The 25,952-nt window shown below is 48.8% G+C and overlaps 1 protein-coding gene across 1 annotated transcript; it reads left to right on the top strand.

The window, feature by feature from the left end:
- Window positions 1-9,190: 9,190 nt before the first annotated feature.
- LOC135249266 (zinc finger protein 750-like) lies at window positions 9,191-17,057 on the top strand. The gene is made up of 3 exons (XM_064324733.1): window positions 9,191-9,529; window positions 13,924-15,549; window positions 15,763-17,057. Exons 2-3 carry the CDS (start codon window positions 14,120-14,122, stop codon window positions 16,415-16,417), a joined length of 2,085 nt encoding a protein of 694 aa, XP_064180803.1. The 5' UTR covers window positions 9,191-9,529; window positions 13,924-14,119; the 3' UTR covers window positions 16,418-17,057.
- Window positions 17,058-25,952: the final 8,895 nt, after the last annotated feature.

Here is a 25,952-nt window from a genome sequence, read left to right on the forward strand (position 1 = left end):
AAAAGAGTGAATAGGTGCAGGTTCAAACAGAGACAATGAAAATAGCCCCCAAAATGAGAGAAATACACGTAAAATGTGCAGATGGTGATTGTGAAAAATAAAAAAGACACTGCCCCCCCCCCCCAAGCCCAAGTCAATCATCATCTCCATCAAGCTCAATCATTTTTCCCATTCCTTCTCTGTTTATTTAATGTTAAAAAAAATGAAATCTAAAATATGCTGAATCATACTCTAAAAGACTTTCAGGCTTTTAATCTTTGTCTGCCCATTTGAATCTCCATTAGAGTCCATGGGAACTGCGTCTGGGATGCGGTCTGAATCCGTGCGCGGTCTCTCGCTCCGAGTAACCCGACGCAGTCCTCCACAGGCCTTCTGGAGGATTCTGCACGGGCCGAGATCAGGGCAACGAACGGCGCGGCGCGCAATGACAGTCTTCTCTTACTCATCACAGTCTCGTCACGTCTCCGCACCCACGATTCATACAAAATCATACATGCGTGTGCGTGTTTGCCAACTCGTGAACAGCTGTGATTGTGTTTGCCTGCATGTATGCGCTTGCATGTGCATGAGGGTGCAGGTGCGTTTGTGTGGTGTGCGTCTACATTTGTGTGGACGCGTGTTGATTGTGCAAAAGGTGTGATCGCGTGTGTATGCATGCAAGCACGCGTGCACACGCGTGTACCTACACAAGTGATTTATGTGTGTGTGTGTATGCAAGCACATGTGCACATGTGTGTACATGCACATGTGATTGTGTGTGTGTGTGTGTATGTATGTATGCAAGCACATCTGCACACGTGTGTACGTGCACATGTGATTACACACATGTGCTTGTGCGTGTTTCCTGTTTGTGCGCGCAGCGGAAACAGGGAACTGTGGGTAACTGTGCTGGATGCAGACCTCCTGCAGCCCAGCGCACAGGCAGCACAGCAGCTCTCCTCTCCCTCCCTTATTCCTGCACTCAGCGCGAGCAGGACCCAGCACGCCTGAGCCCCAACTGCCAAACGCAGACCGAAACTCGCCCAGACGGGAGCGAAACCTGGCAACAGCTGGCGGAGCGGCGGTTTTCTGCGTGGGGCGCCCGAGCGAGCGAGCGGGAGGGAGGGGGGGAGGGGGGAGGGGGGCGTGGTTCAGGGAGGGCCAGCACGCACACAATAGGGCCGAGATACTGGGGCGCACCAGGCTGCCACCAGTGGGGGAACCAGTTGGCCGTGTGTGGGAGGTCTTTGGGCAAGTCCGGACATGCCTGCCCCGCTGTCAAACGGCTAACGGCTAACGGCTGACGTAGGGACTGGTTCCTCGTACACCCCACCAGAAAGGGGCCATTTAGCTGATGAGAAGGAGGTGGCAGTGAACTTTCTAGTAATCATAAAGTAAGACAACAAAAAGATGGCCACCAAGCAAACCCTGAAACCTTTCCCAGTCAGCACAACGATCTGACGCACTGAGGGCTACCGCACGACCAAATGAGAACAGACAGATCTTATGGGCTGAATCGAGTTTCTCAAGACTCTTCAATGAGGAAAAAAAGTGAACACGGCGAATTTCAGGCACACATGCACAGAGCAGGAAAACGAGTAAAGGCCTTTATTACAGAACGGGCATGTCAGAAATACAATTTACCAAACACCCCCCCCCATCCCAGCGTGCATTGGGCGGGAGGCAGGAATACACCCTGGACAGGCTGCCAATCTATCACAGGGCACACACACCACTCACTCACACACTCATACCTATGGGCAATTTAGGGTCTCCAATCGGCCTACCTGCATGTCTTTGGACAGTCGGAGGAACACGGGACACGAGAACGTGCAAACTCCACACAGAAAGGCCCCAAGCCAAGATTCGAACCCACAACCTTCTTGCTGTGAGGACATTTAGAGCAGGGTCACTCAAACAGACCAAATTCATACAGAGCGTATCAATGCAGACATCTGGACCAAGGGCACTTTAGTGAGAACATGAGGATCCAGGGTAGGGTCACTCACAAAGAGAAGGTTCAGTAGGACACAGCAGGGTAACTTTGAGCAGGGTTCCTGAAAAATGGAGGGAGAGAAAAAAGCTCATTTGGAGAAGGTCTGCTCAAAAGGAGAAGAGTACGTTTGAGCAGGTCACTGTGATGATGTTGGGTCATTGGGAACAGGTGCACTCAGAATGGAGTGAGGATTATGTGGTGAGAGCAAGTTCACTCAGAAAGAGCAGGGTTATGTGGTGAGAGCAAGTTCACTCAGAAAGAGCAGGGTTATGTGGTGAGAGCAAGTTCAGTCAGAAAGAGCAGGGTTATGGGGAGAGAGCAAGTTCACTCAGAAAGAGCAGGGTTATGTGGTGAGAGCAAGTTCAGTCAGAAAGAGCAGGGTTATGGGGAGAGAGATCAGGTTCAGTCAGAAAGAGCAGGGTTATGGAGAGAGAGAGAGCAGGTTCACTCAGAAAGAGCAAGGTTATGGGGAGAGAGAGAGCAGGTTCACTCAGAAAGAGCAAGGTTATGGGGAGAGAGCAGGTTCAGTCAGAAAGAGCAGGGTTATGGGGAGAGAGAGCAGGTTCAATCAGAAAGAGCAGGGTTATGGGGAGAGAGCAGGTTCAGTCAGAAAGAGCAGGGTTATGGGGAGAGAGAGAGCAGGTTCACAGAAAGAGCAGGGTTATGGAGAGTAGAGCAGGTTCATCAGAAAGAGCAAGGTTTGGGAAAGAGAGAGCGTTTGGGGAACGGTTCAGTCAAACAGAAAGAGAGGTACAGAAGAGCAGTTATGGGGAGCAGGTCCAGAAGAGCAGGTAGGAAGGAGGTCAGTAAGAGCAGGAGAAAGAGCAGGCAGTTCAAGAACACTTGGAGGAGAGCAAAGAGAGCAGAAAGAGCTCACAGGATAGAAAGCAGGAATAATTTACATGTTACTCTGGAGCAGATTCGCTCAGATAGCAGGCCAGAGATAACACAGACGGGGCAGAGCAGGTATGTGCTTGTAAGGGTGTGACAGGGGTTTGAGTAATGACGAAACACATTACAAGTTATAAAGGCATACAAGTATGGGGACAGTGTCACGCACACAGGTAGGCAATGATTCACACACGCACACATGTACGCACAAACACTTTCAGACAGGCACATGCACCTATAGACACACACAGTCACATGGTGATAATGAAATAGAGCACACACACAGGCACACACACACACACACACACGCACACGCTCATGCATGCACGGCAAGCAACGACAAACAGGCAAACAGGTACTTGGCGCCCGAGGAGAGAGGAAACAGGAGCAGAGGAGCAGACTGCAACAGGCAGATCAGCGAGCTGATTACAAACTGGTTTCCTGCACCCTCGGGCTGGGCTCTGTCGCACTTCCTGGCTGCGGTCCTGCGGTTGCGTGCGCCGGGACCAGGCGCTCTGAGGACCGCGACCCCGCGACCCAGGCGTGCAACCAGGGCCGCATCTGCTTCTGGCTTCCACACCAACTCCTGGGGTTTAATTACTTAGCAGATTGAGGGAGAGAGAAAGTAAGGACATAAACGTACAAGTTCACATAGTTAGCAGGGCTCTTTAAAAATATTGAAAGGAAATTGATTCCATGGCACTCTTATTTTGAAATCGGAAAGCCTCTGATATTCTGGAAAACAACGCCTGCTAAACGCAAAAAAATCTAATGTACAACCAAAAAATGCACAACCAATATTCCAGCCTCTAAAAACCAAGTGGGAACGCTGAGAAATGAAACACTTAAGCTTTGAAATGCACCAGAAACCCACAGACACTGTGGCCCTTCAGGACCAGAGTCTGGCACACTTGCGTTAGAATGGGCAGCGAGATGATATCATGTCCCAGAAGACCTCAAGTACAACCACAGCAGTAGCTGTGAGACTGAATTTACTGTAAACAATACGACAGGAAGTGTGAAATATGTGCCAATGAAGAATGGAAATAGGTTTCCTCATAAAGAACAACAAAAATCCATATTCATAATTGTGGTGTCTAGACATCCAAAACATTAAAGAGTCCTAAATTGTGTTCAGTAGCGATATAGTACAAAGAGGAATGAGCAGACAGGATCCCACCAACCGTTTAAATCCACAAAACAGGAAACAGGAGACAACAATGTGCTTGATTTTTTTTTTTGGAAAGTGATTTAGAGGGCCTGTACATGCCCAGGGTGAAAGGCAGGGTTTAGTCTGAGCCATTACTCACAGCCCATGGGAAGGGAGCGGAGAGGGGACCCCCACGCTCTGCACTGGTCTGCGCCATGCGGCGCTAAGCTAGGATAGCTGCTGCCACCGGGGCGTGTACTGCCGAGTGCAAACTGCAACCGTGATAGGAGACAGCCTGAGGGACACATTTCCCTGAAATATTACTTACTCACTCTCTCTCTCTCTCTCTCTCTCTCTCTCTCTCAACCACACACACGCACGCGCACACACGCACTCAAAATGAACACACACATTATACAAAACCAAACACACGCACACACACACGCGTGAACACGCAGACGCACGCACGCGCACTTCGCATTAAACAAACTCACTGTCCGGTATCCATAAAGCCCCTGGGGAATACAGACAGACGAAAGGGGATGTGACACCAGAAACGGGTGCGTACACAAGCGTAACAAATTCCTTAATGAACCCCGCGCTGCACAATGGCTCTTTCAGAAGCGCACAATGCACGGGAGCGCAATGTGCCCGCGAGGACGCCGCCGCTAACAAGAGACGACTGTCTGGCCGTCTCACGGCAGCGTGTGCCGCAAGTATCGAATTACCCCCCAGGAAATTTAATCACAGGGACACCTAACCACCTCCAGAACGGCTATCTCTGGTTCCTCTGGGCTATCAAACCAACCCGCTTAAACAAACAACAAAAAAACAAAACAAACAAAGACTAAAAAACCATCCGTGCCCGGCTTGACCGAACCAGTGCGCCAGCGCTAACTTTTCCGTTTCACCGAAACCCGTTCCCTGCGGGATTCGTGTGGCACATGAGAAGAGGAAACGCGTTTTACATCGGACATCACACCTCTCCTCCACGTGAGGTCACGTCCACGAAGGTCCCAGGATTTTCTCGCCCCGGGGGTGTGTTAAAATCCCCCGGCTGCACAGAGATGTTGAATGAATACACAATGAGTGTTTTTGAACAGGAACGATTAGTGGTAGCACACTAGCTGGCTACAGGGGAGTCAGCAAATAGAACAATAGTCAAATACGGTAGGATCCCTACCACATCTGCAAAGATTCATCACTAATCCTGAAATCAACCCGTTGGCTGAGCTGATTCCCATCCGATGAAGATCGGTGGAAGCCTAAAGATTCATGTTTTATCTGATCAAAGTCCAGTCTGAACAAAATTTAGCTTAGCGCGAAGAACCATGTGATCCTGCTCACCTCACCCCCGTTTAGTTGCAAGTTTTTTTAATGGATAAGGGGCATTTCATCCACTGAGGAAAGATACGGAGCAGCCACAACAGTTGATCGGATTCCCTGCTCGGACCAAACCAGTTACACCTGCAAAATTTTCTCCCAGCCAGAAGTATGCGGGTTAGTGTTTTATCAATCACTTATCCACAGCCTGGGGCAAGCTGTAATAATTCATCCTAACTTAATTGGCGAACTGTAGATCGGCTGCTGCCGAAGGTGAACAGTTCGAATCAGAAAGGAAGATTTAGCGTCATTGAGGCTGGGAGAGAATGTTTTTGAATATGTGGCATATGAATGGTTAATGCATACCAATCTTCTCTTTCTGGCGGTGGGGTTGGGGTGGGGGGTTGGGGTGCAGCAACACACTTAAAAAAAGAATTGTTTTCAGAATGAAAGGGGGCAACCCAATCATCTGAACAATGTACAGCAAAGTGAATGCAGTCTCTTCATTGTTCTCACAATAAAACAACAAGTCCCAATGGGCTATTCCGGAATGTTTAGCTACTTCTAGCATGCTGTTAGCAGGGCTTCAGGCAAATGTTTTTTTTTTAAGTTTTTTTTTTAGGTGGGGGGGGGGGAGCTAATTTACTCCCGAGCTGCTTCTTCGGCGTATTTTCAGAATGTTTACCGGTACATTTTTGTGCCCAAAGCCCAAAGGAGGCTCTGAACATGGGCAGTGAGTTTAAAAAGAGCCTTTGGGGAGGAGAAGGAGCGAGAGAGAGGGAGAACATTCCAGAAGCCCTTCGCATATCCCCACAGCATTCAAATTCTCCTCTGCTTGCCACGCTCGACAAAAACGTGGTCACTGGGGCCAGGGATAGACCATTAGCCAATCGGAGGCCGTCGTTTGCCAGTTCAAATCCGCGTGAGCTCCGGTTCTGGAGTGTAGACAGGAAGGCGCTCTAGTCTTCCCTCAGGTCAGGACGGCTGGTGGGAGTGGCCTGCAGATTGCAGTTTTTACACCGATTTCAAATTCACCATTGCACCCCGAGGCCTGTTCCACTGCCACAACATCCTCCGCCATTTCACCTCACAAGACAGCAGGGTGGAAATTTTCAGCGCCTTGTCGACCATAAATGCGCCATCATACTTTCTCCAGTAGGTTTGTGTTTATTGAGCTGTTCTCAGTAATCTCCTGCCATTCTCTGGGAGTTCAGTGCGATAGTCTTTTAAGGAGTTGGAGTGTATTTTCTTACCCTCAGGTTTGGTTCAAATGGGGTTATTCAAATGTTTTTTATGTGCAGGTTTGCATTTTGGGAACTCTAGTTGCAGTGCATAGGGTGAGCGTATAGTGGATTTTGACAGTTGACCGGTGTTTATGCACATAATACAAGGCTATTTGGTTGTGCATGGTCTATGAAGCGAGCAACAGTTTTAGGAGTTTAGAAATCCTGCCTGGACATATACACTGATCAGCCACAACATTAAATCCACCTGCCTAATAATATTGTGTAGGTCCCCCTCGTGCTGCCAAAACAGCTCTGACCAGTCGAGAGTTTTTAAAATCACGTGGAAATAATTCACCCTCTAACAATATCTTATCAATAGCTTTTTATAGCCCCGTAGCAACTAATAATGTAATAAACTACCAATAGTGTAGTAACTTCCAATAATGTAATCCATTTAAAATTTTGTATGTAATAAAAACCAATAATGTAATAAGTAGTATTAGTAGTACTAGTAGTGTTCTTTATTGATCCCGGGGGAAATGTGCACTATTGCAGCATCAAAGACCACAAAGTAACACAATCAGATACAAATTTACAGTAGATACAAAATTTCAGATACAAATATACAGTAGATACAAATATATACCGAAATCCAAATATACCAGAGGACACCTTCAGACGTAGACCCCATGCCTCAACGGGTCAGAGCTGTTTTGGCGGCACGAGGGGGACCTACACAATACTAGGCAGGTGGTTTTAATGTTGTGGCTGATCTGTGTATATTCGGTCACAAAAAAGAATAAATGGCGGGGAGAGGAAGAGGATGTTTGGTCAGCCTAATGTTACAAGGCTGCAAGTATTTAAAATAAAAGTAAAAACAAACACCTTTGTCAGGCCTCGCTTTGAGTCAAAGTGACACATCGGGGAGGACAGGCTGGAAGGGCAGGCTCCATCAGGGAGCAGATTTCCAGAGCACACTACTTACGTTCCTTTGCAGGTTCTTCATTATCACGTGGAAAAAGTACGTCAAAAAGGAACAGGGAAAACATCCTTGTTTGTGTTTACAAGAGAATTAACATTGTCACCCCCACTCCCCAATGACCTCCTCCCCTCTATCAATCACCACTCCCCCCCCCCCTTCCCCGCCAGCCCTCAACTCTGACCAACCTAAACTGGAGCAAATACACCAGGCCCAGGCATGTGACTATACTGCGGCTTGGCAATGTTGTAGCAAGGTTGTAAAAATTTTATTTCAGTGTTTTGCAGTGTTGCGGTAAGGTAGTGGTGAATGATGTGGTGGTAGCTGGGGAAACATGGTCAACCCCATCTCTTATTTGTTAGCCAGTGTGTCTGACTGGGGTTTTACTGATAATTCTGGGGGAAAAAATGCTATTGCAACATTTAACGATTTCACAAAGCTTTCTATCTACATTGTGAAACGTTGTTGGCCTTTCAAAATGTTGTCTTCCTGTGATTTTGTCGAGTCGTAAAAACATTTATAAAACGTGAAAAAAAACTATTGACACCACAGCTAGAAAGTTGTGATGTGAGAATGAAACAAAAAAAGGGTTGTTTTAAAAAAGTGTTTCATTCACAGGCGTTCTGTGCTAGCTTTGTAAAGACTGTAGCCAGTGTGTTTGTTAGCAAATACATATGACTGATCATACATTCTAAATAATGGATACATTATGGTACATTATGGATAATGGCTGTATTATGGATGAATGAGTCCTGAAATGACCTGCTTGTGAGTATAGAATTGATATCTCTCAGACAATCTGGATTCCAGAAGCACTGGCAATGTCTGATTTCTGAATGACTGACGTGTCCAAATGAAACTGTTCCCTGGGTTTAAAATATAGCCAGCTGCTCTTTAAGTTCCAAAGTCCAAAAACAAAAAGCATAAAAATAATTAATAAAATAAATTCTAAAAAATAATTCAGATGTATTGTTTTCTAACCCATAGGGTGGGACTTGCATTTCAATAAATTGAAAACATCAAAACAATCATTTGAGCTGATTTTATATTTATAGTGTTGAATGTTTTATATTTAAAACTAAGAGCAGTGGTGCTGGAATCAGAATGAAAGTGAAAGGAGCACCATAATTTTAAATTTTAAAATGCAAGAGTGAAGCAGCAGATGCAGTGTGTGTGCATGTGTGTGTCTGTGCATGTGACTGTGTGTGTGTGTGTGTGATTGTGTGTGTGTGTGTGTCTGCGATGTGAGTTGCAGTGTCGTGAGTGTGTGTGTTGTCTGTGCTGCAGTGGAGTGTGTGTGTGTGTGTGTATGTATGTGTGTGATGCAGCTTGCTCTGGGCTGGGTTGCTCCTAGTCCAGCAGGCTGTGCCTGTTTCACGTCCTGTCCCGGCACTCCACCCAACCCCCCCCACCCCACCCCCCCCCCCCAGCCAGCACCCACCTGAACAGAGAGAGAGTTTTACACACAAACACACACACATACTCACACACACTCACACACTCACACTCACACACACTCTCCACGCTCTTGTGTGGAAATGCACCTGTCTGTAGCAGGCAGTCAGGCAGGCAGGCAGTCCGGTTGGAAACAGGTGCACGCGGCACAGGTGTGCACGCGCGCTGCGTAGGCGTGAGTGCGCAGCTGAAGCATGGCTCGGGGCCGGACTAATATCAGGTGCACGGGTGCAGCCTCAGGGCTCTTCTACCTGTGTGGAAGCCCCGCCCTCTGGAGCAGACACGTCAGACAGGACAGGTAGAGCAGCGAGGGACAGAGCAGGTAGACTCAGACTCACACGCAGGACAGCGAACGGCAGCAGCCGTTCAGGCAGAAGCGCTATAACCGCAGAGCCCGTCGAGTTTTCCCGCGGTCGGGACGGGTGGAAACCACACAGGACAGCAGCACTGGGGACGCGCGTGGGATAGCCCGAGACAGGTGTCACTGTGTTCCCCCAGCCGCTAAGGAAAGCAACTCCGCCACTCCACAGGTAAGACGCTCCCTTTACCTATTACGCGTACGGGCGAGAAGCACAGGATCGACAGGATGTCTGTGTCGCACTCGGGTACATTCATCTGTGTGGCACGGCATCAGCCATTTAGCACAGGAGGCGTGAGTCACAGAGGGCTAGACACAGAAGACGCTGGTGGGAAAAGCACCGAGCGAGGTTGCCGGAGGTTCGAAATGGCTGACGGTAGCGGCAGACGGCGTTAGGCATTTGCGGTGTTGGCCAGGGGGATACCGCTGGATACCGCCGGTGTTAGAGGCAGGCGGCGCTGGCGCGGGCGAGCTCGGCGGCGGAGAGGTACGGTTTATCCGGGGAGCGAGGGCGCGCACCTGTCGCCCCGTAATTATTTTGGCATTACGCGCTGCCGGCACGCAGACACACCTGGCCTGACCGGCACCGGCACCCGGACTGCCCAGGACTAACAGGATTCACACACGTCCCCGTCAAACAGTCCTGCGGCTTCCCTGGATTAGCCAGGATCTGACTGGAGGCAAATAGACTGCCATTACAGCTTCGAAGCAGCTTGATTACAGGAAGTGGCTGAAAGGGGGGTTTTAATGCTCTCATACACCCCAGCACTGTTCATTAAAAAAACAGACCAGAAACAACAAAATATGAAGTTTTTTTTAAACAAAATAAAACTAAAGAATATCATAAATCTGTAAAAAAAATAAAATAAAAATAAAGATCTTTAACCTGTTACACAATCTTATTTTGAATTTGATTAGCACTACTGAGCATGCCAATCCTATTGGTCCCGTAGCGCGGGGTGCTGTTCCAAAACAACTTTGAAACAAAACGGGCTTCTTTTTCTGAAACATTTGAATAATTCAGTAACCTGTAGCGTTTGCCTTTTTTTTGCTTTAAGGAACGTATAAGGCATTTCCTGATCAAGAGAACACTGCTTCAGGCTAACCAGGGCTTAATCAGTTTACAACATGCAAGGGCCTCGTCTATCGTATTAAAAACAACACAACATAAACATTACATAATGATGGAAGGACATTCAGCCAAGCAATGCTCACCATTTTCCTACCATTTAAGAGTACCTAGTGTTGACCATTTACCTACAAACTAAATAGTACCCAGCACTGTATCAAGCCAGGTCATATAGGAAATGTAGAAGAAACATTGGGGGAAAGAAAGTATGGGTAAATACACTTAAATGTAATTTAGTCACAAACTACAAAACATCTTCCAGATAAATGCATCTATGGACTATGATTAAAATTGTGGAGATGTCAAGGCATAAACCGTACAAAAAGGAAAGTAAGGAGGCAAACAAATGTTTTCACATGAAATGCATATTTGAAATACTTCTGCTTAAAACACTGCCCATCCTTGCTGAGCAGATATGTGATTGTACACATTCAGCGCGGGGCATACCTGCTGATGCTGCCTGACGTGGGGCAGAGCTGTATCTATCCAATTAGCTGATAGATCCTTTTAATCAGCGCGAGCGTGTGCAGGGAGTGGTCCCCCCCTCCTACCACCCCCCCCCCCCATCACAGCCCGGTCTCCCCGGGGAACCTGAGCAGCGACTTCTTGCGACAGCACACAGGATGGGCGGGGCATCAAAAACCTGCGGGTTCAAGAGCCGGGAGAACCAGTAGTAGCGCTCCTAGGACCTCGCTTGGGGTGGGGGGGGGGGTGGGGGGAGGGGGGTTGGTCTCTGCGCAAAACTCTGGGTTTCACTGCAGGTGTTCTCAATGCCTTTAAAAGCAGTTAACACCCTCTGATTGACACATTCAGATTCACTTTCTGTTCCTGGATGTTCCACGAATGTGTGATCACAAGGTTCTTAACTGAACATTCTAATGGTGATGTCACAATCATGGTAACTGAAAGCAATTAAGTTTTAGAACACTGACATGATTTTGAAAAAACATTCCAAAAAACATACTCTTCAACAGGCCAATATGCCCCCCAAATACTTAATCTTAAAGGCTTAAAGAGGATAAGAGTATATTTCTTGGTGTTGAAAATGGACTAATTTTTCTTGTGCAAATGCAAACTTAATACAAACAGGTGGTGTTGTAAAATGGTTAGGGAACTGGTCTTGTAACAGAGGTTGCAGGTTAAATGACCAGTTAGGACACTGCCGTTGTATCCTTGAGCGAGGCAGTTAACCTGGATTGCCTCAGTGTATGTCCAGCTGTAAGAGGATAGAGGACACTATGTAAAAACTCTGAGGTCCGCTGAAATGCCTGTAATGTATCGTACACTACGCCACCACATGGCCTGTGGTCACTCCTCCCATTGGAAAGCCATTGAAAGAGGGCTTATTTATTCACTTCCCCCCATTCACGCGTTCTTTTCCGGGGAGCGCTCTTTTTCTCTTTCTGCTGGTGCATTGCTGGAGCTCTGGGGTTCCGAAAAAGTTGAGAGCGTCGCAGAAAGGAACGGCGGCAGGAGTGTCTGTGTGTAATCGAGTCACGGGTAAAAAAAGGGATGGGTTCTGTCAGTGTGATGGGAGAGAGAGAGAGAGAGAGTCAGGTTTTACCCTGCAGCTAGGTATTCTGTCTCCCTCAGGATACTTGAGACGGGGACTCGTCCTCGACGCAGACCAGGAAGTGGCTGCTGCCGAGCCTCACGCGATTACCGTCACGCCGTCTTCTGAGGGGAAAAGGAAGGAAGGTTTAAGAGTTATTGGGAAACACTTCACCACCGGGGGGGGTCTCTATATATTTCAATGACTGTAAGGTGTCACTCACTGCCACTGAGAGGCAGGCCGTGCATCGCGCACACATGACTCCTGTGCTGAGACACACTTCAGCTCCTGCGCAGCCCCGCTCCTCAGGTACAGGTCAAAGGTCGCACTGTCTTTCCTGTTTACTAGTCAGCATAACTTCACCCCACCCTGGCCTGTCTGCCACATATCCCCCCCGATGAGATGGGAGAGAGAGATGGGTTGGCCTTTGATGTGGGATGATGACATCATCAGGCATCCAGCACTGGGTGTATGTGTGTGTGTGTGTGTGTGCTTATGTATGTGCTTGTGCGTGTGTGTGTGTGTGCTTATGTATGTATGTATGTATGTGTGTGTGCTTATGTATGTGCTTGTGTGTGTGTGTGTGTCTGTGCTTATGCATGTGTGTGTGTGTGTGCGTGTGTGTGTCAGCAGTGGGGGGTGAAGTCATGGGAAATGGGATGCTGCAGATTCTCACGCTGTAAGCGAGGGAGGCGAGTCTCTGCAGGTACCCCCCCCCCCACACACACACACACACACACACATAGCCTAAACACACACCAGGGGAGGGGTGGGGGTGCTAACATCCTCTGAGCATACACACTAAATGTTACATTACACTCAAATTCTCACATCCAGAGTTGAAAGCCTGATATGAGAAAACTGAACATCGTAGCCAGACCGGGCTAGCAACATTGCCAGACCAGAGTGTGCATACGCCACATCGCCAAAAGCACCAACACCGGATTAACTGTGCCAGCACAGGCAAAAATAAGTATAGTAAGACAAAAGATATAAGCAAATGTGCCGTAACGATCTCTCAGGGTAGTTTCTCTGACAACGCCCGTTACCTCCGGACGGGACAGGCGAGGCAGGCGCAAGCCGCAACATGGAAAGTGCAGCGGTTTTAAAGTTTGGCCCGCGGGTCAGGCGCATTTCCCTATGCAAAGCGCCTCTCCGCGGGGACCTCGCCCTGCTTTGCATGCCCCGACGGTTTCAGGCCGGCTTGTTATTGTCGCAGTTGCTAACCTGCATCGCCCGGGGCAACTGTTACCGGTTGATTTGGCCCAGGGGCTGGTGTTTTTTTCGCGGACGGGCAGAAACGAACCTGCGTGGCGGGCAAGAAGGTGCAGGGTTCAGTTTTCAAACTGAAGTGGGCAGTTACCAGCGGAGACCGGACACTGAAACAGGGTCTTTTTCTGAACACAGCTTCACACACCAATCAGCAAACAGAATTTTAATATACTGCAATACTTTGCAAATGGACTGTTAATCATAACTATATTTCCCTGCAGGGCATTTTGTAAAATATATTACCATGTCTGAAAGAGGAATTATTTTGTATATCTGCCCATATATTGCGACATATCTCATAATATCTTGATAAAATATTTTATTTCCATATACTCCAGTATAGTCCACTTGTACAAGGTGGAAGAAAAGTCAGATTGAGACACCACAGATTTAGAGCAGTATTATGTGATATCACATATTCCGTAATTAGTTCCAACACCTGGCTAATGAATTGTGCTAATTAGCAAATCCAGGTGATCGGAATAATATACAGGTGAGAATATACAGAACTTCCTCTTTGTGAAGCTGGATTCTCCTCTGATGTGTGATATATACACGTACGCTCTGTTGTTGCATATAAACAGCAGGCTTTTTTGATTGGTTCTCCTCGTAGGTCTGGGCCATGGGTTTTCCCCTGTGAGACCACAGGGAGCGCCTGCAGCATTCAAACCCGGACGGACCTTTTATAAGGCATCCCCTGTCCGTTCTGAGACAGGAGGAGAAGACAAAAAAAATCTGAGGGTTTTCCCAAAAGCAATCATACACCTCAACCCTTCGCCTCGCCCCATCCCAGGCCCACGTCCGGCACCATGAGCGCCGCTAGAGAGCGCAAGCCGAAGAAGCCCCACTACATTCCGCGGCCGCAGGGCAAGCCCTTCAAGTACCAGTGCTTCCAGTGCCCCTTCACCTGCAACGAGAAGTCCCACCTCTTCAACCACATGAAGTACGACCTGTGCAAGAACTCCATCTCCCTGGTGTCCAAGCAGGTGAAACCCCCCGCCCTGGACCCCACCCCCGTCCGCATCTCCGCGGAGACCAAGAGCGCCACGCCCCCGCCTCAGCCAGCGGCCGTGACCGCGTCAACGGTGGCGACCTCCCCTCCGACTGCGCCCCTCCCCAGGGAAGAGGGCATGGCCTTGGGGCCCGGGGCGGCGCCAGAACGAAAGGGTGGAGACGAGGAGCGGGCAGGGGTCCTGCTGGGCCCTGCGGGGGGAGAACAGGGCCCCCTGGAGCCCAAGGCCCGGCTGAACGGCGAGGACGCGGGCGAGAGGCGGCCGCCGCAGCCGGAGGCTCTGACCCGCCCCTCGGCGTTCTCCCCCATCGCCCGCCGCGAGGCTGACAAAGACGCCGCCGCGGCTCCCGCTCCGCAAAAATCCGAGCGCTTCCCCTCCCCCTCTTCCGCCTTCTACCACCCCGCCCCCACCTGGAGGCCCGCCCAGGCCTTTGTGGCTCCTCCCCCAGCAGCCGCCACCGGCCCGCCCCCGCCACCCAGCTTCCAGCACAAGCTCCACCCCTCCCAGGAGAAGAAGGCTGTCCCGCCCCACCCTGCTGGGGTGATCCCGGAGTACCCCACATACCTGTTCCCCGACCCCGCCCTCCACCACCCCTGCTTCCAGCCCTACCTGCTGCATGCCGGACTCCACGAGCAGGACAGGAACCATCCAATTCGGCCCTACTTCCTGGACCACCAGAGGCCCCTCCTGCCCCGCCCAGTCTTCCCCACTCACACGCTTCTCCCCTTCCCGGATCACCACTACAGGTACTACCACTCGCTCCACCAGGCCACGCCCTTTCCATATGGCCTCTACCGACCGGCCGAACAGCACCCGCCCTCCTTCCCCGAAACAGGGCCCCTCCCCCTGGAGGCCTATGCGCGACACCTGGGGCCCGGAGAGTACGGGATGTACCCTCACGCGTATGCCCAAGCGGACCCCCACGGCCGACCCCCCAAAGACTGCGCGGGCAGCCGGGGGGGGCCTGCGGGGGCGGCCGGACAGGACCAGGGCGAAGGGAAGAGGCCCAGGATGAGCCCCAAAGTGGGATGCGCAGCCTCTGGGTCCCCCGACAGGCCCAGCGCCACCGACTTCACCCAAAAGGACCCCCGCGGCTCCCTCCAAGGGCCCACACAGCCTGCCTCTTCCCACCAATCAGGGGATGGAATTATCACCGCTCAGCCAATCGGACAGCCGGCCATCCTGGAACCCTCACAGACAGAGGACGATGAGCAACAGTCTGACAGGTGAGAAGCACAACAAGTGTTCTGTCAGCTAACTTTAGGGAAGACAATGCGTCATAAATATAATGTATTATTATTAATATTATTCTCACTATTGTCATTAGTATGATTATTATGAACCAAGGATAATAATAATAATAGGACTAATAATAATGTATGTTTTCTCAACAGTTTATGAATGTACATTTTTAAATGGCAGAATGTTATTTTTCCCAGATTGTCCGAGAGGCAAGCAGAGATGTCTAATTCTGCCCCAAAAGAGTCTGAGAAGAAGGAGGTGGAGGAAGATGAGGAAGATGATGAGGACGAAGGAGACGATATGCTTCCACTCAACCTCTCCAAGAAGGACCAGGCTGTGGGTGAGCCAGCCGTTGACCTCCTCAGCAGCAGGGGGAGCTCTCCCGCAGTGCAGAGCACGCCACAGGACATGCCCCTGAACCTGTCCCTGAGGGCGTCACCTAGCCATGCCCCCTGCGTTCCCCTCGCCCGCTCTCCTGCCCCCGAGGGCCTGGCCCACGGATCCCCGGGGATCAGAGTTCGCCGGCCACCCCTTGACGACTGCCCCGGCGATGTGGAGACGTGTGACGAGCAGAAGCAGACGGCAGCGTTTGCCCTCTGCCAGTTAGCCAGCTCCAGCCAGCGCAGCGCGAACGCCAAATCCCCGCCCCACACGCGCTCCTCCGACTCGGGGAGCCCCGCCCCTGACCCGGGCGTCGCGGCAGCCAGTCCCCCGGAGCCGAGGGCCAGGGTCAAAGGTCAGAAGAGGTCCAATAGCAGCGATGTCGATAAAAATGCCCAGCAGCAGCAGACAAAGAGGGTCAAGACTTCACACCCCACTCGCACCCTGAGGAAGAGACCGCGCTGCTCCTGATCGGCAGAGCGTCGGCCCAGCCACGGCCCAACTGGACCCATGCACTCTCTTAATGCCGCTTCCGGTCGGCAGGGCGTCGGACCGATTACAGACGAACACCACCGCTTCCTCTCATTGACTCACTCCTGATTGGACCCGCAAGACTTGTGCCAAGCAACGCCTTCCAGTGCAAACTGTTCAGGTGTTGGGGTTCATTGGGGTGCTTCGTAAGCGAATCACTAAGCACAGCTTGTGAAACTGGCCAATGTGCAGACACAAAGGAAGCACAGGTGTCCAGTAAAACTCCAAGACTGTCACTGTTAACGTAAAATATTTTGTTACGAAAGACCTTTCCTGATTCAAATGTAATTGCTTATGTGACATGTTTGTGTGTTTGCCTGCATTCTCTGAGACTTAAGAGGGCCTTGTCCACACACAGGACTAATGGACTGCAATTAAATATCCAGTATTGTTCTTTTTTAAAAACAAAATAAAATTAAGTCTTGCAGTAACAGTCCTAGAGACAGAGTCCCGGACAGGTTGGTTTTGTTATTTAAATATGATGGACATATATTTATTCTAACCTACGGGCCCAGCACTAGGTGATGGTAATCTGTACATACTGACCTACTTTAATAAAGAAATATATATATATATATATGTATATACATATTTTTATGGGTGTATATCTCTACTGACTTTCTGTTATCAGTTACTGGATAGAAAAATAGGAGCAATTTGTTTTTGTGACTATGAGATTTTGAGTTTTTATTTAGAGTTTTTTGGAGGTTTTCTGAGGTGACAGATTCAGTGAACTCACCAAATAATCACCTTCTGTGTTACTTCTGTCCCTTGTGCTTCTGAACTTCATGAGGCTCTGCTTTGTGATACAGGTTTCAGGCGGTTTGTTCCAGCCACAATGTACTCAGTTACACCCCCTTCTTGAATTTTCTGAAGACGTTTTGAAGAATGTTTTGTCTTCAGTGGTTGGAAGACTCATTATGGAGATGAGTATCTGGTGGGTCAGTAGAATCTGTGGTTCGAAGACCAAAGGTGAATCAGATAGCCTTTCGTGAATCTGCGGATGCTAGGAGCTTAACGTCACAGCAAATGGGACTGTGTATGCTCTTTCTGAATATCCCGGGTTCAAAAAGCTGATGAGAAGCAACAGTCATTCTTCAGCAAAATCATTAACCTGAGAAAGCATCCAGCGGAATACAATAAATTGTACCATAGACAAACACATGCACATTATACAATGTACTTGTGTGTGTACTAAATATTGCGCAACATATTAAAATTATATAATCTATATCAAACACCAGGGTCAGATGTCAAATAGTGAAAGTTCATGAACCCAAAAATGGGGTGGAGCTACAATGTTCTGTTAAACACTGACTTGTGTGAACAAATCAGAAGCCTTTGAGCTCTACTGCGAAACACTCTAATTGGCTCTGGTAGCTCATTGTGGCAGCCCCGCCCCTTTTGGTTCATGGGCCATGGCTGGTGCAGTGCTGGGCCTTTGGCATATCCCAGCCTGGCAGTCTGCTCCAGTTCTGGGCCTGACTCTACATTCCTCCTTCTCTGGGGTGGGTGTGGCCACCTCAGGTCCCCAAATGCCCCAGTCCAGCAGGTTCAGCAGGTTCCTCTGTGGCATCGCCCGGCGTCAGCAAACATGCACACACAGACACACACATACGCGCACAAGCACGCACGCACACACACACACACACAGATACATGCACACGCACGCACACATGCACACAGACACACACACACACACACGCAGATACATGCACACGCACACGCCCCACACACACACACACACAGACATGCACACACACACACACACGCACACATACACACAGACACAGACACACACATACGCGCACAAGCACGCACGCACACACACACACACAGATACATGCACACGCACGCACACATGCACACATACACACAGACACAGACACACACACACACACACACAGATACGCACAGACACACAGGCGTGCATACACACACACACACACACACACACACACACACACACACACACACACACACACAGTCACATCACAGCATTGGGGCCAATTTCCAAACCAGTGAATGAGGCCAATTCAAAGTTAAGGACCAAAAAAAGTTTCGGAGTTTGAAATTCTCACAGTTCTGTAAACTAAAGTTACGTGGACTAATTCCTTTATGTAGAGCTATATTTGCTATACCAACCCCCAGGACCGAGGATACAGTTCAAAAAGCTCCATTTGGAATTTGAACCCACAACACCTCGGTTAAAAAGTACAGGTTCCCCCATCCAGTGAAGAATGAAATGTTATAGTCGCTAGAATATTTGATGTGTGAATGAGCATCGGGTGTGCCTGTGGCCGATCACTAGTGCTCTTACACACTAACTCCATGAAGGCCTCATCCATCTTTGTTTTTGAAAGTCTTTCGGTTAGTCACATTGCCTTGTTAGCCGTTATGTCAGGGGTCACATTAACCGCTCAGGAACAGTGGCTGCTGCCTCGACCGCCTGCAAAATTGCAGCAAATACATGAAATAAACAGTGAAAAGGTTGCATAATGATTTTGAGATCGCTGCTCCAGGGGGAAGAGAGGACGGCTGCGAGTGTTTTCAAACTGCAGTATCGGTGCTGGAGGCACGGGTCTAATGGGGCTAATGGCTGGGTATTAGCGGCGCAGTTTAAAGAGCTGCCTCTGAGAGAGCGCTCCCAGTGAGCCTGTCCCTCCTCCACACGGCGCGCGGCCTTCCCGGGACGCTCCCCTGTCCCGCGGGGCCAGTTTTAACGCCCAGAGCAGAGAGAAAACAGCCCGAGACGAGCTTTCAGTCGCCCCCGGCTACCGTCACCCCACAGAGAGCTCACATCTGAGGAGTCAGGACAGGGCTGCCTTGGGCGGCGCTCTCTCTCTCTCTCTCTCTCTTTCCCTCTCTCTCTCTCTCTCTCTCTCTTTCCCTCTTCTCTCTCTTTTCTCTCTCTTTCCCTCTCTCTCTCTCTCTCTCTCTTTCTCTCTTTCCCTCTCTCTCTTTCTCTCTCTCTCTCTCTCTCTCTCTCACTCTCTCTCTCTCTCCTCTCTTCACCATAAGTACTTTGGCCATTCTCTCCCTACTTTTTTCTCTCCTTCTTTTCTCCCCTATCTTTCTCTCCCTTCCTCCTTCCCTCCTACTATCTCTTTCTTTCTAACCTCCTAGTCTCTTTCTCTCCCCTCATCCTACCCTTCTCTTCTCTCTCTCTCTCTCTCTCTCAGCTCCGTGCAGCAGGCAGGTGGGTGTGGTCCCAGAAGCAGGACAGGTTTGGTGTCCCGGGGCGACGGTGACTCAGTCACGCCATGCAGGGGAGGGGCTCGTGCCCCGAGGCTTCACCAAAGGACACCCACCTGCGCAGCCCTGTGCAGCCCAGCGACAGCCCTGCAACGGCCCAGCAATGGCCTGGTGACGGCCCATTGATAGCCCTGTGCAGCCCAGTGACAGCCCTGCAACAGGCCGGCGACAGCCTAGCAACAGCTCGGCAACGGCCCAGCAACAGTCCTGCGCAGCCCGGTGACAGGGCCAGCGACAGGCCGGCAACAGGCCGGGACGAATCCGTGGGACAAATCGATCGCCGCCCGGTACAGCCTCAGAGCACCCGCCAATCAACATGCTCAGCCTTGCTTGTCACGCTTTGTTGAGTGGTTGTCAGGAAACGCTTACATCATCACAATCACTGGAAAGCTGACTGCAATCTGGCAGCTAATGCTAATTGCGGACAATTTATCTTGTGAATTTGCATTATCTTGTTGTTTCAGCAGGTGAGTGAGCCTGAGCTGCCCGTCTCCTGCCAGATTTGCGTAGTCTACAGGAAAAAAAAAAAACCTTCCTGAAGGGAGCAGTCAATCAAACATAAAAACCCTGCTCACTTTGGGCTCTGACCAATCGCTTGCTTTCGTAACAAAAAAGAGGTGTGGGGATGACCGGAGAGCTCGCATCATTTAGCCTGAATTAGGGGCCGGGGACAGAGGAAAGCAGAGGAGAGATTCGAGACGCAATTAGTCCCTGCTCACACACACGCACACACACACACACACGCACACAACAGGTGCATGTTGAGCCGACTAAACTGAGAGCTGCAATTACAGGTCACAGGTGCAGGCACGCCAGTTTGGCAGATGATCTTCGAAACTGCACACAGACACACGCACACCCCCACCTCCCCAAGGTGCGCCCATACCTGCCCTATGGGCTACAACTGTTCCTTCACCTGTAATCCACCTGCACCTGCGTGGACTTGCTCTCCATAGTCTAATCCCAAAAAGAGATCTACAGCTAACCTGGTTGGACAGTGACCGTCTGTAACCTCATGCCTCTCTGGCCAATCAAATGCTACCGGTGCAGAATTGCCTGGATGAAGGCTTGTCCTGCCAGAGGAGAGAGCTCCCCATAGCATCCCAGACCTGTGACAGGGGAATGTAACTCAGAAATGCTTTATTTGATTCTCAAATGGGGCACTGCTGCAGTACCCTTGAGCAAGCAACCCGAATAGCTTCAGTAAATATCCACCTGTGTAAATGGGATGCACGTATAAAGAAAGCACAGTGTAAGTTGCTCTGGATAACACTGTCTGCTAAACAGGTATGCTAGTCACATTCTGAGTGAATCCAAAAATGCATTTTGGAGCCGCGTCTGAAATTAAACAAGACCACAGAATGCTAGCTGAGACCGCAGAATGACACGTTGCCCGGACGACGGGGGTAATGGAGGACCATCCACTCTTCTGTACTCTCTGTATTATTTATCATTTCTTATCTCCTCTGTATTTCATGGCCATAAGTAAAACATGTTAAATCAAATTATTTAAAAAAAACCCACCTATCAGGCAGGCAGAATGACATCACTGGGCTCGATCTGGGTGGCGGCTCACACCAGTCTTGCTCAAGGGCTTGAAACTTGCACTATTTATGATTAATCCTGCAGTCATTTATTCACCTGCTAGTGATGTACTGTAACTGGCTTCATGCCCGTATGCTCAAAACAGATGTCATTAAGCTGAGAGAACTAGTACACTATAGTACAGTCACAGCCCAATATGGCAACCCTCCCTAAAACAACACATTGATGTGATACAGAGAATGAAGTACACACTGAAACCCCTACACTGACAGAACACTAAGATATGGCAACCCCACACTGAAAGCACACTAAGATATGGCAACCTCTCACTGACAGAACACTAAGATATGGCAACCCCACACTGAAAGCACACTAAGATATGGCAACCCCACACTGAAAGCACACTAAGATATGGCAACCCCACACTGAAAGCACACTAAGATATGGCAACCTCTCACTGAAAACACACTTAAATATGGCAACCTCATGCTAAAGGGACATTTACATTTGGCAACCTTACACTGGAATATCATAGTCCAATATAGCTACCATTATTTTAACTAAACCAGATATTGCATGTTGGAAGTAAAATATCACTCACACAACAAAACCTACACTGAACTCAGATAAGACAGGGATCCTACGCTAAATTACTACCCCCTCTCCAGTAAAATATTATATATTCGAGCAGCACTGTGCTACATGCGGAAAGCTCGCATAGATGTGGCAACCCCCCACTGAGATTGCCATAGCAATTTGTGGCAGATGCCTCAATTAATATTTCACGTATCAGTGGTGGCTTTCTTGAAGTCCTGGTCTGTATGGTGACAGTGAAAGAGGCTACTCTCATGCCAGGATACTGAAATACCTGGAGCTGTCCTCGCGTCAGAACATCAGGAAATTCGCCTCGCCGAACAAGAGCCGGCACGTAGCCGCGAAACCTGCGCTCCTGGATGACACATCGAGACCGTTATCGTCGAAAAGACCAATTACCGCACAACAAAAGGACAAGCTGACACTGCACTGTAACGTTTACTCGGCAGAAACACGAGGGCGTGGGACAGGTCAGTTAAGTAAACTAGTGGGAGGAACAAATGTTTGGGGGGTGAAAAAAAAAAACATTAGTTCTTTCACCAAGGGGAAAAAAACTGAAGAAAATTAAGCTGAAGTACTCCAACTAAAATGTGTCCCCCCAACACACAGCGGGCAGGCTGGCAAATGAACGGAAATGAGTGAATGTACATTTTGAACCGCTCAAAAGCCGTTCATTTGTGTAGCAGTAACCCCCTTGAGTGAAGCATTAGGAATATTCATAGCAGCTGTGCATGTATGCAGGGGCCAATCTTACGCACAGGCGAGGCAGACACCTGCCTGGGGCCCCCGAGCATTAGGGGGGCCCCGAAGGCCAAGTTTTGGGAGTTTTTGGGTAATATGACGACAGTGGAAGTGGGTTAAACGGGCCCCGTGGGGAATTTTCGGCATAAAGGCCCCCCAGGGGTTCTAGAATTGCCTCTGTGTGCGTGTAGGTCCCGGATCCTGAAATGCAAATCTAATCCGCCCAAGAGTTTCCGAAGAAGCCTGCTTGTGAACGTTGGACCAGACCTTTCGATACTTTATTATACCTGCTAGCCAGTTTCTTTCGGTGTGGAAGGGAGACAATACATGTGATGTAGTAAGAGTGAGAAAATGTTTGTGTGGAAAGTGAGCGTGTGTGTAAGTGTTCGATTTGTGTATTTAAGGGGTGTGTGTATGTTAGATGTGTATCTGAAGCAGCTGCACGTGTGTGTTTAGGCATGTTTATTTGCTGTTTATGTAGGCGTATCTACGTTAGAGGTGCGTGGAGGGTCAGTGTGTGTTTGTTTGAGTAAGTGTCTGCGTGCATGGTTTTGTTTGTGTGTGTGTGTGTGTGTGTCTGTGTGCACGAGGAAAATGAGAATGTGCTTTATAATAAGTGTGTTATATGTGCATTAAACATGTGTCCTAGGGCACACACGACACACAAAGATAAATGTGCATCACACACAGAACACACCTAGGAGGTGATATAGTTGTGTTGTGACAGCTGTAAGTAGGTATGAGAATAACTGGGGTCGTGGGGCAATACCTGCCTATGACCAGTGGGGGTGGTTGTGGGGCTGGAGAAGGGGGGAGATAATTCACTCAAAACCAAAACTGAAACCAAGAATCACCCTCACAACTTTGGATTTAGTTCCCCAGCACACCAGGACGTCTCCAGAACCAACTCTAAGATTCGACACCAAGACACAACACTCACCATCCCAGAGGAAGCGCATAACCGAAACCAGCAACACCGAGACACGCAACAAATCAAAAGACAAATCTACAGACTGAGTTTCAGACACGTAACGAATCAAACCACAAACCTACAGACTATATCTGAGACATGCAACGAAACAAACAACAAACCTACAGACTATTTCTGAGACATGCAACGAAACAAACAACAAACCTACAGACTATATCTGAGACACGCAACGAAACAAACCACAAACCTACAGACTATATCTGAGACACGCAACGAAACAAACCACAAACCTACAGACTATATCTGAGACACGCAACGAAACAAACCACAAACCTACAGACTATTTCTGAGACATGCAACGAAACAAACAACAAACCTACAGACTATATCTGAGACATGCAACGAAACAAACAACAAACCTACAGACTATATCTGAGACATGCAACGAAACAAACCACAAACCTACAGACTATATCTGAAACACGCAATGAAACAAACCACAAACCTACAGACTATATCTGAGACACGTGACAAATCAAACCACAAACCTACAGACTGAATCTGAGACACGTGACAAATCAAACCACAAACCTACAGACTGAATCTGAGACACGTGACAAATCAAACCACAAACCTACAGACTGAATCTGAGACATGCGACAAATCAAACCACAAACCTACAGACTGTGAGACTGAGCACTGAAACTTGAGGGATGGGGCCACCCTCACACCATAGAATTCACATGAGATTAAGACTGCAGCTTTGAACCCTGCTCCGGGTTGGAGAATTTGAGCTGAACTGACAAAAAGCACACACGTCTAAAAAGCTGTGTTCTCTCGCTCCAGAATGGGTTTCTACCTGTTGTCACAGCTCCCTCTGCTGGTGGAAAAAAAATAATTCAGAACAGTTAATGACAAGGTAAGCAATGTATGGGGGGGGGGCTTGAACGTCAAAACCTAAACAGGAAAATGCATAGCAGCAAAAAACAAATTTAAAAAAACAAATAAAAGAAAAAGTAAGTTAGCAGTGCACGTTCAAACCGGTGTGAATGCAAACGCTGGACTGACGCAGAGGGATTCATCCAGCACTTACGCCGCACCTGTGTTGTTATCCTGATGCCGCAGCTCGTCGTCATGCCTCCTTCTAGTTTGACTTTAACATTACTCTCTGATGTAGCCTATGTTTACTGTGTGAGCTGGACTCGATGGCCATGGCGATGGATAACAGTTACCTTATCGGACCAGCGTTCTGCAGTTGTTTCAGCGATCTTCATTACGCACTTACTGTACGCCGCTTTGGATGAAAATGTCTGCTGAATAAACGTGATGTAATGTAATGGGTAGACTTTGCATAGCGGAGGAGAAAGAGGCCTAAGTGCCTACGCAGCAGATTCCACAGCAACCAGCTTTCCCTTCACAACAGGAACTGAATGGAGGAAAACTGGACTCCATATCAGCTACACCCATGCGTACACTTTTAACATTCCACCACCGCAATTTATTCTACTTCTTTAACTGTCACCAAATTACAGGCAGTCATTTGGTTCTGTGTGAACCCTTTACACACCTCAATCAGCATTTATCACCTCACCACAGCTACCACTACCATCACAGTTCACTTTAGATGTGCAATACATTTTCTTTGCCAACTAATTTGCATGTGGGGCTCCCAAACATTTTTTTTCTGATGTGAGCCCAAATAAACGCTCACAAATTTCCATGAGCCCAACGACGCCACCCACACACACACTTTGTGCCTAACGGCACCATTTAGCCTCCACTATACTGGCCATATACCACCACCTCTCGTGCCCCATTGCCTTATTATCGTTGGGTTGTTGTGAAGTTCGACATACAGTCGTCTACGTTCACTATTTTAAAGAGACAAAAAATAACAAAAATGTCTTTTTATTTTTTCCCCCAAATTTTCAGGTGACCCCCATCCTCAAATCAGGCAACCCATGGTTTGGGGACCCCTGCACTGAGTAAATCAAAAGGAATGAGCAGGGAATTATGAAGTGAGTCTCTGGTAAAACAGAAGAGGCAAGGTAGGGCTGGATAAAGAAATGAACTAAAGAGTCTCCACCTACAAGCAAAACATAAAATGAAATAACAGTTTTGACTTAGAAAACATAGATAGCATAGAAAACTATGGTGTTCCCAATCACAAGGTGAAAAAAAAAACATTTTCATGCAGTGTCATCCCACAGATTAATATTCATACATCTTGTGGAGGGAGGGGTGGGGAGGCAGGGGGTAGAAGGCAGCTCTTGGCTCAGGGATTTATTTCGCGTATGAGAACAGAGCCTGCTCCAACTCCTCATCAAGCGACCTCATCTTTTAGGATGACATCACAATAGCCTCTGCCCCTCAGCCAATTGGACCTAACCCGTGCGTCTCAAGTGACAT

The sequence above is a fragment of the Anguilla rostrata genome, chromosome 2 (genome assembly GCF_018555375.3).
Source record: "Anguilla rostrata isolate EN2019 chromosome 2, ASM1855537v3, whole genome shotgun sequence".
Classification (NCBI taxonomy): Eukaryota; Metazoa; Chordata; class Actinopteri; order Anguilliformes; family Anguillidae; genus Anguilla; species Anguilla rostrata.